Source organism: Ciconia boyciana, chromosome 2 (assembly GCF_034638445.1).
Source record: "Ciconia boyciana chromosome 2, ASM3463844v1, whole genome shotgun sequence".
NCBI lineage: Eukaryota > Metazoa > Chordata > Aves > Ciconiiformes > Ciconiidae > Ciconia > Ciconia boyciana.
The window spans coordinates 95602078-95614766 of record NC_132935.1 but is presented as its reverse complement, the minus strand read 5'-3'; the positions used below and the strand labels follow the sequence as shown (position 1 = coordinate 95614766).

Genomic DNA, 12689 nt, shown 5'->3' with positions numbered 1-12689 from the left:
ATGACAGGGCAGTCAAACGTAATTTTTAGAAGTGATGGGGAATATCGATGCATGAGAAAGAGAAGAGTTCTCTCTGCCTGTGGCACACATGGTGATAGCCTCTGGAAAAGGTTATTTGTAATATGGAAAACTACTGATACCTCTTTAATGGTGAAATATGCCTTTATAATCTAACAAGCAAAATATTTATTTCATTATGGAAACGAACACACTGTGGACATTTCATCATCTCAGATTTACAAATCGCATCCAGCAAACTTAATACAGGTTTTCCTTTTTTCAGAAAACAGAGAGCATCGGCCTCAAACCACAGTTAACTCAAAAGGGTTTCTTCCTTTTAAAAAAACCTATTCTCAAGAATGACATGCAAATCAGTCACGTAACACATCTTCAAATGCTGTTTGAACAGCATTTGCAAACAATAAATGACAACATTATCCCAAGTACTAACATTTTAGAGTGCCCAAGAAAAGGTAGACGAAGAGCAAGGGCCCAGCTTGTGTCAAGCAGTTCCTCATTTCACACAATGCCAGACAAAGCAGCAGATTCAAGCTTCCTACGTTTAACCGCCGACCCTCTTAGGAGTGGCACACAGATGATTTGACATAGCGAGCCAGCGCAGTCTAGAGACAAAACCTAGGACCCGACTAAGCCCAGTGTCTAAGGCTCTGGATAACATCAACTTCTTAACAAACACTGTTTTCAATTTGCATCTTCAAAAACAGACAAAAAGACTATTTTTATGCTATCCTGAACAACTCAAGGTAACTCTTCCCTAGTCATTTTTGTACTTTTCTGCTAAGAAAATACTAGCGGTCCCTGTGACACAGGGATTTCTTGATCCAAGGTGAGGCCAAGCACCCATCCTTCTGTATTTTCTCCAGTAAGTATGGGAGCTGTTTATTTGTCTTTATTTTGTTTGTCCTTAACTGTTATAACTTTGCTGTTATTTTGTTTGTTTTTAAAAAAGGTCCATCTCATTCAAGAGCAACACAGTAATTTCTTCTCCAACCCCCTAACCCCCCCATCTGTTTTTAACCACTTATGTGGTAGCTGACTTAATTTTGAATAGAATAAGCACAAGAGTTATTTTTGAGACTGGCCTAAATTTCCTAAGTTGCTTGCTGTATATGCTTAGTACCACCAAAATAAGGACCAGTTTAAATTATTTGGAGGGATTTCTGTTAAAATAATGCAAATAAGTGCTTTAGTCCTTAAAAAAACCCAACCAAACAAAACAACTCTTCCTTCCAAAGTACTCATTCCTCTTTCAGTCAATACCTAGGACATTAATGTCACCGATTCATCCTGGAAAAAGTCAATCTGTTGTGTAACTGTGACAACTCCTGTGTTGGCCAAGGTAACTTTAAGATAGCTGAGGAGCTTCCCAGAGAACTAGAGTCAGAATTCCTAGTGCTGCTTTTCGCAACAGTGAAAATGGGAAATGTTCATCACAAAGAGAAGAGGCGGGCATACATGCACACATTAACAAACCTACCTCCTGGTTTAGAAACACCTGCCAGCTTGCCCTCTGTTCTTCTTTCAGGAGGAAAACTATGTATTGTGCTATTACAGCCTTTCATAATTTCTATGAACCAACAGTTATTTTATTTCTGAATCTAAATATCTTCCTGCTATAGTCACAGACCTTGTTTTTAAAACTGTTTTCCGTATATAAAAAAATTTCCTATTTTGGAAGCAGCTGAAAGATCACAACTTTATTTCTGCAAAAATAGGTATTATTGTTGCATGCTTTTATTTACATATGTATTTTCCACTCTCTTGCATGAAGCAAAAATGCACCACTGAAACAAAGACAACTGCATGAGCAGCACACACCGATTTCAGAAGCATAACTTTCTATTTGCAATAGGATATAGAAACAATAAGAATACTGGGCCAAATCACTCCTTCCTGTGGGAAAACCCGTGGCAGAGCGCCTTTAGGCAGGAACATACCGAGAGATTTCTCTTGCAGCTTTTTTTTTTTGCCTTTTTTTTTCCCTTTAAATAAATGCATCACTGAGGATGGGAAAGTGTTTTTTTTTTTCCACAGCACCTATGAAACTCAGGGAATCAGACAGGCAGCAACCAGCACAGATGCCCTATATGCCATGCTGCCTTCAGGACTTCAAGCCTTCTCAGCCCACACCAAATTCCCCTGCTTGGAGGTCGTGCTGATGGAGCCTTCTTCCTCCCTCTCCCCAAAAGAAAACAAAGATCTCCAGAAAAGAGGACAAACAGGAAATAAGCTGGCAAACAGTGCAGCCTCAGGTTGCATTCAATATCAGACCAAAGCCTCTAGGAAACAGCGAGTTGGTCACAAGTATTCAAGTCATCTTCTGCTTTGAAGAAAACCCCCAGTGTCACAGTCATCCTCTGTGAAAAGGAAGAAAAGCAGAGAGCAAGCGACAGAGGAAGAGCGCTAACACATGTGGGGCAGGGGGGGAACCAAACAAAACAATGTAGCAGCCCTCTTTGCATGGCCACACCAAGAGACCAGGCTCTTCTGTGGGAACGTGTCCCCTCCACTTGATGCTGTTGCTGAAACCATGAAACTGGGGCAACTTCAATCCCACAGAGAAACGTGAGAGGCCTTTAGCTCCTGCTTCTGACAGAGGCCCACCCCTGATGCCCCACATAACCAGCTAATGGAAGAGTCACTGAGAAAGCAGAGAGCTAAAAAAAAAGAAAAAAGCCTTGTTGCTTCCCATTCAGTCTGTACAGGAAGACACTTGCTAGACCTATTTCCTCCTCTGGGATAAAGTGTGACTCCACTGTATGTTAAAGCTGAGCCCATCACAATTACTTCCCCCCTTTGCTTATGTGTATTTCTTTGTATTTAATTTTCTTGTTTTAAGACCACTCTCAACAGTTACAGCTGCTTCTCCTTCTGGTGAAGAGCATCACGGATGAAGCAAAAAGGAGAACACAGGCCACAGGGGAAGGAAGAAGAAAGGAGAAGAAATGATGAGTCTTCAGAGTCACAGTCACTTGACTTGCCGTCGAGAGGCAGCTACACAAGCACGGAGCAGCACGTCCTGGCCCCTGGGAGCTGGTACAAGTCTCTGCTCCAAATCGCTCCACTGTCTTTGCACATGAGCTCTCCCTTTGGAATAGATAGGAAGAAACACACAATACAGGCAAGGAGGGGGAAAACCTGGTGTGTAGCACAAAGCTGCTCATTGTTCTGCCTTCCGAAAAAAATCCACATTAACGTTAAAGTAGAAGCCATGCACTAATTGGGCCAGGGAAAGATTAACGCTCTCAGCCAAATACTTTTATTGGTTTCATTAAACATGCTGTAGTACGTAGTACAGAACACGGGGAGGAGGAGAAACAGGGGAAACAAATGACAGTTTTAGGAATGTGCACCCCCACACACATGCATTTCAAACCACTTTTTCCCATGAGGCCCAAACAGGAATCCTGAGTCTTCTCCATCATTTCCATCTTAGCAATGCTATTAGCTTATTCAAGGCTTTCCCACTGTTTTTTTTTCTAAGTGGTAGAAAAAACCCCAAGGATCATTTAAATGAAGGCCAGACCTTCTAGTATACAAATTTAGACGAGAACAGAACTTCAAAGAGAGGTACTGCATTTGAATAAACAAAAGTTTACTATTTACCCTTGAGATTATAATACCTAAGAATCGCTACGCCGTGCTCCAAACGGTTTCTGATGCACTGTTCTCCTACTAAGCTTCTACACAGAGGAGCAGATTTTACTCCCAGAGCACATGGCGACAATCCCAAGCACAAATGGTCACTCCCACCCCAAGAGATGCGCACAATCACCCACACTACATTTTGAATGTGATTTTGCATCAAAGCTGGCAGGAAGGAAAGAGGGTGAAAAGGCATCATGTGGGAAGAAAAAAGGGTTAACGCTATTCAAAGCACTGCCTCAAGGCAAAGGAAAACCAAATGAAAAAAGTTTTCCCTACTGACCTTTTTAATACCAACTCTGCCCTTGCTACTGAAGTGTTGGTGCTGACTCGGCACCCCAGCGGTAGAGAATTATACTGGCAGCGTCACCTCACTGTCACCACTGCTGCAGCACCAGTACAGAGCAGCCTATGGGGAAAGGAAGACAAGCATAAAAAGAAAGACACTAGCATGGGAGTATCTGGTGGTTGTTCTTTCACTTAGCATTCGGTAAAAACTAAGAACGTTACCCCAAGGTTTTGAACTTGTACCTGTAACTGATGTTTTCCTCTAGGGAAAAACAAAACCAAACCAAACAAACCCTAAAAGACAACAACCAAAAGGAGCAACATCTGTTGAAAGGTACTCTCTGAGCACCAAAAGACAGACTGCTCCTCTTGCTATGGACTCTCTGAGCTATTAGCAATACTATTGTTTTACCTGTGTTAGCGCATGTGTAATACTTTGCTTCCTAAAATAACCCTACAAATCCACAACATCCATATGCCTTTTCTTACCTAACATGTACGCAGACAGATACACCCAGAACAGAATAAACAAGTGAAGCACATGCTCATGGCCATGCCTTAAAACTGAGCTAGAGACCACCTTCTGTTTTGGGGGCAGGGCAGGGGAAGAAGCATCAAACAAGAACAAGACGACCCCCACATTTCCAGATGATCTCCTATACTATTGCTACAACACCTAACAGTTAGGCTAAATTTTAAATATTCAAACATATTTACTCCTCCTGTTTTATTTCCTTGAGTGCATGATGGGATACATGTGTACATTTAGTTTTTATGTAGGTTTTGCAAATCACCTTCTAATGACTTACGGACCACTAATGGTCCTCAGGACTTTGGCTCAGACAACCAAAAGCATCTCTCCATAAAGCATACCAGAATTTGAACTTAGTTAATGCCTTAAGCAAACAACAACTCTGAATCACCATGATACTCTGGTATTACATTGATGTAATACACTGAAAACAAGGAAGCTATACTAATCCAACAGTGAGATGCCGTACTGGCAAAGCAGGGGTTTCCTGGATGAAATTCACCTATATGGTCCAACTGGTTTACAGCAATGCATGGAGACACCAGGCAACCTTAATATAAAATGCATTCGTACCTATCTTCTTGGCCCTGTGCTCAATTTGCTAACTTGAACAGGGTACCCACGTTTGCGCCTTTTGCAAGCGCTTTGTGCTGTGGGAACTGCCCTCACGCAGGAGCCTGTGGTCTTGCTAGGCTAGAAAGGAGAACCGAGGCACACGCTGCTCCAGCACTGAGAGCGAAAGCAAAACCCGACGGCCCCCAGGAAAGCTCGGTCTCCGCCAGCACGCTCGGTAGGCACCTCCGAGGGTTTGATCCGAGCCTGCACCGAGCTCCCGACCAGCACTGCCATTCTCGGGGATGGCAGCACCACATAAAACGCATGGCACCGCAAGAGCTGCAATAACCTGCGGCCACGTTTAGGCTCAACAGCTGCTGATGAATTTTGAGATTTTTCTAACGCCCTTGCCCTCCTCCCCCTCGACCAAAGAAGTATCTACGAGCTGTTCCTCATCCTCGCTGTTCATATCAGCTTGTGGGTGAGCACCTGGCCCTCCAGGAAGCCTTTGTCACCGAACTGCAGTCAGCTTCAAGAGCTTGTTCAAGCAAAAAGGATACTGAGATTTGAAGACAGCTTAACAAACCTGGGACCACAAGCACCGCTTTGAGACGTGCGAAAAAATAAAGCCAGGACAACAGCAGAGTAAAACAAGTGGCTGTAAGCAGACATCCCTCCACTCCTTCCCATGCAGACAACTGCAAACATCCCTCCATCCTCATCCCTGCCTGCCCGCACAGCCATCAGGAGGCCGATGGGGAGGGGGCCCGGCTCCCCCCAGTCACCAGGAACCACGGCGACGCAGGGGGAACACGGGACAAGACAGGCCTTGGGCCTCACCCGGCACATCCCCTCCCCTGCACCCTCCCCGCTGGCTGAGGAGGGACACAAAAGCAATACTGTCTGTCCTTATAAGCTCTGCTTTGCATGTGTTCGGGGAGCGGGGACAGCTGTGCGGACGGCTCGCAGAGTTCCAGGAAGTCGATGTGTTTCTTGGCTTTGACTCCAGTTTATTTGCCTTAGATGAAGTGGCGACCCGAGAAAGTCCCTTCGCGTCCCCCCTGGGCTGGCACCAGCCGCAACGGGGCGGTGCTCCTTGGGACGCGGCCCGGGGTCTCTCCCCACACCGATCGGCTTTCCCCAGTCCGGGCCGCCGCGTCTCTCCCTCGGGCTAGGGCTGGCTCACATCCCATCGGGCAAGGGGACAGCCTTGGGACGCGGCGCAGGAGAGGGTGGGAGCCCGGAGCAGAGCCAGGGACCGGAGGGAGCAGGCCCTGAAGGCTCTTCCCTCGGCAGGCGGGATGGAGGTGTCTCACGAAGGCAGGAACGGGTCAGGCGAGCGGCGTCACGCTGCCTGCCAAAACCGCCGCTGCCCACACGGCCCCAAAGGAGTCGAGGACAAGGCAAGAGAGCGGAGGGGCAGGAGGAAGCCGAAATGAGGACCAGCGGGCACCCCCATTGCGCATGCATGTCTCCCTGCCCAACAGGCCGAGAAAAGGGAGGCACGCCTGCCTGAGGGGAGACCCAGCGACCCCGGGGAAGCATGGCCCCGGGACACAAAACCTCATCTGCTGCTGCTGCTGCCTCAGACAAGCAAGAGGCGATGAGGGGTGCAAAATGAGGAAACAATCTAAAACGTAGCTCTGTGGGTTTGGGTTTTTTTTTTTTCATTTTTGCTTTGCCCTGCCAAACCCAGTTAGCTTAAAACCCTAAGAGACGGGGGAAGCTATAGGTTGATGTCCCATCACCTACATGGCTAAGCAAGCACTGTACTGAGGGAATGAGATACTTGTCCAAGAGCCTGAGGGGTGAGCTAGACAGACTGCACTTGGGAGAGCCAGATGGAAAACATTTCTGAGTAACGGAGAAGAAAAGCAACCTCCCCTCCAAACCCTCCAAACAGCAGTCCGAATTACAGCACCCCTCAGCTCCGACCAAGGAGGGGCTGCAGGGACATGGGGCGGGTGAAGCAGGATGCTGGGCTCGGCCGGGTAGCTGTGACGGAGATGCTGACAACCCCGACAATATATGACCAGTCTAAACCACGGGATATCTTGTCCTTTTAAGGTGGGCCAAGAGCAAGCATCTGTGCAGCAGCAGCAGCACAGCCCCAGCCTGCCATCAATAGCCCCTGGTGTCACTGAAAAAACAGGGGCTCCTGTGCCATACCAACTGGCCGTGCAGATGCCCAGGCACCCACCCTGAGAGGAGACAATCCGTCCGGTTGTTCCTCCGCACAGCATCACGGAAACAAGAAGGAACAGTGGTAACGAGAGGAAGAAAAGCCACGAAACCATGCGGCCGGGCTGCTTGCTGGCAATAGGCGCCTGCAGCTGTCGGGGAGGGAGGGAGGAAGGAGGGAGAGAGGGCCTGTCCCCGTCCCCATCCCTGTCCCTGTCCCTCGCCCTGATGGCCAGCAGCTCAGCCAAGGGCAGCTTCGGACCCAGGACTCGAGGCGAAGGTTTAAAGCAAATCTCTGGAGGGAGAAATGAGCAACATTTCACTCCCTCACACTTGCTCTTCACACATAGCCAGAGCTGTGTGTGCGCAGCAGGACGGGTTCGGCAGGGATTAGAGAGGCAGGATGAATCACGCTGAGGAAGATACAGAAAATCTGTGCTAGTGCCCTGCTTCTTGTGCAGCACCCTGGTTGCGATCCTCTTCCTCCAGGACGGATTTAAAGAGAGCTTCACAGAGGGCCTGAATGCACAGGCAATTTTACAAAAACTGTTCTGGAAACAGGGTAAGCTAAACTAGGAAAAGACTCTTTCCTTTTGGAGTAGCTATGTCCCACATGGCATTTCACCACTGTAACTGCATCCACATGCTAGCAAATTTCCTTGCACAGGCAAGCCCAAGGGGGAGAGCATTGGTTCGCTTACTGCAGAGCCCCCAACGCATCCTTTGCAGCCCGACCACACTGTCTTTGCAGGAGGTGCCAGTGCACTCTCTGCTTGGAGCACCATACCAGGTAGCACACCAAAGTACTTTACGCCTCACAAGATAACGCAGTAAAATGATGCATGACATGAGAAAAGAAAGAGTAGAAATTACAGGGATTAAAACTCATTTCCTGGTGGTAGCGTTGTCAACCATCATGATTTTATCACGAGCCCTGTAAAAATCTGGTGGTGTTACATTACTGCACAAAAATCTCAAACTTTTTTTTAAGTCAAAGTTCTAGTTTTCCGGGTTGTGGAGAAAGGACAAAAACATCACATGCTCAGCAAAACAGAAAAGTCAAATTGAAGTGAACAGATTAATTTTAAAGCCTCAAGCTTTTAAGGATAATCATGATCTCAGATGCTCAACCTGTAATTTCTTAGCACACAGGGATAGCAACACAGAGCGTCCCTTCTTTACACAGCACATGTTGTACCCTGGAACATATACCTTCCAAAACTAAAATGGCTTTTTTCTTTTTTAAACAAGGGAAAGAATTGCAACATCTCAGCACGTTTCTAAAGTTTTATTTAAAAGCCAACACAGCTGCACTTTAATGCTACTTAAAGATGAGAACCTCCACCAAATTACCAAACTCATTTTAAGCAGAAAGAGATTCAACATGCAAATATTTTGCAGAGAGCATGATTCAAGAGTTTGCAGCTCTTCTCGCTGCTCTCTTCCAGGGAGCATGACTTGCTGACAGGATTAACTACTGCCAGGCTCACGAAGCTGGGAGACAGCTGCCACATGGCAGCCATTTATTACAAAGCTCCACTCCTCTAAAGTTAGAAAAGAGGCAGACTATTTCATCTGTGTTATCAGCAGGGTTCCGCTGCTCCACAGGCTTTAGTGACTAGGCTTTTTCTAAACAAACACCTCCTTTTCTCCCCCACCTTGTTAACATCATTATCTTCCCGTCTTCTGTTTCTGGTCAGCACAGGAACTATTCCCCCTATCACACTCCCCAAACAACAACAACAAAAATCTATAGTCAAGACAATTTGAGATGTTCAGAAACACACATACCCCCCAAAATAGATTTTTTAATTAGAGAGTTTTAGTTTGAAATTTTAAGAGGGGAAACCACATGCCACAGGGAGGAAAGAGAGATGTGCTGGAGCAAAGGGATTCAGAAGCGTGCTGTACAACCCCCGCTCTCCCATCCACCCTAGGAGGCATTTGTAATGTCAGCCTCCAACTGCAATACCCAAAGCGGCTACACAGCTTTTTCATGAGCAAGATAACCTGCAGCACTCCTTCCTAGCTTGTATCTCCACACCAGGCAGACCCTCTGCAGACTCATGAGCCAAAGCCAACCCCTGCCCTGCACTGTATGAGGCACAAACAGGTCTCAAGTCAACCACCTCCTACAGTCTGCTAAGGACCAAGAGCAGATATACACCACCTACATCATCTCAATGTGATATCAAGCATAGATGACCAGCGGTTGCCATTCTCCTGTTATTTTGAACCAGAGTTAAAAGACACAAGCTAGCTGTTTAATTTTACCTGGGATTATTCTAGATATATATTTGCCATTGATGCCAGAGTACCACAAATCACTCAAACTGAGGTTTATTGCTTCCTCCAGGTGAAGGGAGAACCCAGCCTTGAGAAAAACGTCTCTCTCCCATCACAGATGAACAAGTCGCCACAGTCCTGTGAGCACACCCACTAGCTTGTACCAGCTGGGCAGGTAGCCTTCAGGGTTGTTTGCAGAGCTCTAAATTCTGAAATACAGTTTCTTTCCTGGTTTAGTTAGGTAAATTAATTACAGCAGTAGATGGTGCTGGCAAGCCTCTCCAAGTCGAGATCCTCACAGGAAAGCCACTAGGAAAATTTTAAACAGCAGTGCTACTTGCCAATGGTATTCTTCAGTACCAGTTTTCTTTCTACTTTGAAGTACACACAGTGAAACTAACCTGTGGGAGGTGCTTCCTGCACACTGACAAAATGAAACAGCATCTGTTAATTTTCATAGACTGCAACACGCGTGCAAAAAAAGGGCACAGGGATCCAGTTCAACAATTTCTTATGGAATTCAAAAGCCCCTCAGCTTTATCAGATGAGTACAAGAAGCCTTCTCAGAAACAACATATCTCTATCTGACTTGAAAAAACATGTATTTTTAAAACAAGAACTGCATAGACACATACACACAAATCCCCCTTCACCCACAACCACATCCAGCTGCTGACCTTCCAAGTTCCTTGTAGTATAGCCTTTGCTCTGGGACTTTAAAAGCCTAGCAGGCATTTCTAAAGGATTTTACAAAGTACACAGGCCCGGCCTTGTAAAAGCTCATGAGGAATCCACGGAGGTCATCGTGGAGCTTAGACAGTCTGCAAACAGCATAATCCACGTGCTGGTGAGGTAAGGAATGACCAAAGTCGGGCGGATAGGCCTGAAGACTTCTGCAGCAACTGGCTCCTCCAACAATGCTGTAAACCCTGGAGGAAATGCCTGCTGATCTTCAAAGCCCTTCAGTAGGAACAGCCTTAAGTTTCCTGAACATGAGCATTCTGGTTGCAAGGCTACAATCCTCTTATGCATGCAGAGAAAAATATAAAAACAAAGCAAACAAACAAAAAAAAATCCACTAAGGTTAATAACTGCAAATAACCAGCGAGACTGACCCTCTACTCTGCAACGAGCTGTCGGATCCATCCAGCAAAGTTTTGATGCTCCTCGGCACAACAGCCACACGAATCAAGCAGCAGCTTACAATCTCTGCAGCTTTCCTTTTTGTATTCCAGGCAGTCCTCCACACGTGTAGACTCCTGGAACGCAATACTCAGTTGTTCGGTCTAGGAGGGGATGCTACAGCCTGTAGCTGTACAAAGGGTCCACCGTAACTATATCAAGACCATTGCAGTGCGCTGCACTGCCAGCAGAATTTTAGGTACAGCCTTCAGTCGCCTGACGGGCTGCACAGGCGACCATGAGTAAAGGGGTGTCTGGACACCTGCACACTGCAAAGAATTGCAGGAAGTTTATTTCAGGAACGCTGGGGAAAAAAAAAAAAAAACAGACAAAATTGTGAACAGGTTTCTTCAGTAAGTGAAGTTTCAAGTTGCTATTCCTCCAGCCAAAAACGTCTGCTGCTAGTCCAAAACCACCCTCCTCTTCCAAAAAAACAATTCCACCGCTAGTGCTTCACACATTGCCATCAAACAGATGATACAGACAATTCTTCCCACAATTCACGTATGAAAAGGGAAACTCATTTCCTTCTGCTGACTCCCATTGACATGTAATATACCAAAACGCTAGCCTGAAACAAACTAGTATGAATTATGGATAGGTTCAACCCAATTCTGGGTGAAGTAATAGTTGCAAGTGTGCAAGTGTTCACCATAGAGAAAAACGAACGACAACAACAAAAAAATTGACCAAGTGGCCTGTGCACCCACTCACACCCACCCCAGTTTCTACAGTAGGACAGCAAGAGTTTGACAGTGGAACCTTGGCTAATGACATGCATACATGCACACATAGCGAAGCAACATTGAAGTATCATAATCAGACCTATGATACCGAAATTCATACTTCTTTTGAGGAGTGATGTTTCCACGTGAACATTTTCTCAGTCATATATAAATATACACCCACACAGTCACTTTCTTTTAATTCTAAAAATGAAATCACTTTGCTTTACAGTTTTAAACCAGTACATACTATGGCAATATATATATTTACCTTAATTTTGCTGAGGTCATTTAGAATCTACTCTATAAGCAGAGGTGAGCAAGACCTAAAGTGTTTTAAAAGAGCCACCAAAAAAAAAAAAAAATCTGATATTGCTCTTTGATTAGGTTACAACTCTTAAAAGGAACAAACTGTATTTCTACCCAACTGACAGATCCCATCTTCCAAACTTCATATAAAAATGATGTTCAGTTAGAGCAAAAGTAAAGGACAAAGAAAATCTCAATACCAGAACTCATACTTTCCCTCAGATACTAAGTAGCAGGAACTATTTTCCACTTCCAGTTCAGACATTATTGTTTTGTAATAAGTTTTATATGCCTTATGGAGCTCAACTGTTCAATATAAAGTGATACAAGAGAATAATTCAAGAAATCGGTAGCTGTCTCACCTGTAGAGCAGACAAGCATGTATTTGAACGAGTTAAAACAAGAAACCAAAAGGAGAAAGCAAGCAAAACCACCAGCTAAATAAATTATTTTTCACTGTAAGGTGAAAAACTTTTCTCAATCTGCCCACTCATTTCACACATGGTAATGTGCAACTATCATTCTACCAAAAATTAGAAGAGAGTCACCACCAGATTTGTTTCACTTGTTCCCTCATCTAAACTTCAAACAGGGTTTCTGAAGCTAGGAGATTTTGCCATCCCTACTTACTGACAGCTGAAGATAGAAACTGGCCCTTTCCTCATCTGTTAGGGTCTGGCATGCCACAGAGGCTATGGAAGTAGGCACTTTCATAAACAGAAGTGGCAGCAGCAACATGTTCAGCATATGTCACACTGAACTTGAAACGTTATTCAATACAGATTTGACATAAAAAATATGAAAGCTGGCAAGTTCCTCAGCAAATATACCCCTTTAAAACTTCCTAAAATCTCTAAAAATTGATAATTTCTGAAGTAACGAGGTCCTTAAAATAGCAGTAAGCAAGCTCCCTGAAGGGTGGGGTAATTGGGAGGGTTATCACACCTCTGGGGGAAGTCACAGGC

At 45.3% G+C, this 12689-nt stretch overlaps 1 protein-coding gene across 9 annotated transcripts in view; it reads right to left on the bottom strand.

Moving 5' to 3' along the window:
- The window catches only part of RREB1 (ras responsive element binding protein 1), a 127150-nt gene that overhangs the window by 70234 nt on the left and 44227 nt on the right, over nucleotides 1-12689 (bottom strand). For 2 of the 9 annotated variants that reach the window (XM_072853246.1, XM_072853247.1), the window contains exon 2: nucleotides 10624-10994. The exons of 3 other annotated variants lie outside the window; for them this stretch is intronic. In XM_072853246.1, the coding sequence (XP_072709347.1) occupies nucleotides 10624-10654 (31 nt within the window). In that variant the 5' untranslated portion in view covers nucleotides 10655-10994. Of the gene's footprint in view, nucleotides 1-3949; nucleotides 4076-10185; nucleotides 10210-10623; nucleotides 10995-12689 lie in introns of those variants that run through there. 4 more of the 9 variants (XM_072853248.1, XM_072853249.1, XM_072853252.1 and 1 more) reach the window with 4 other exon arrangements.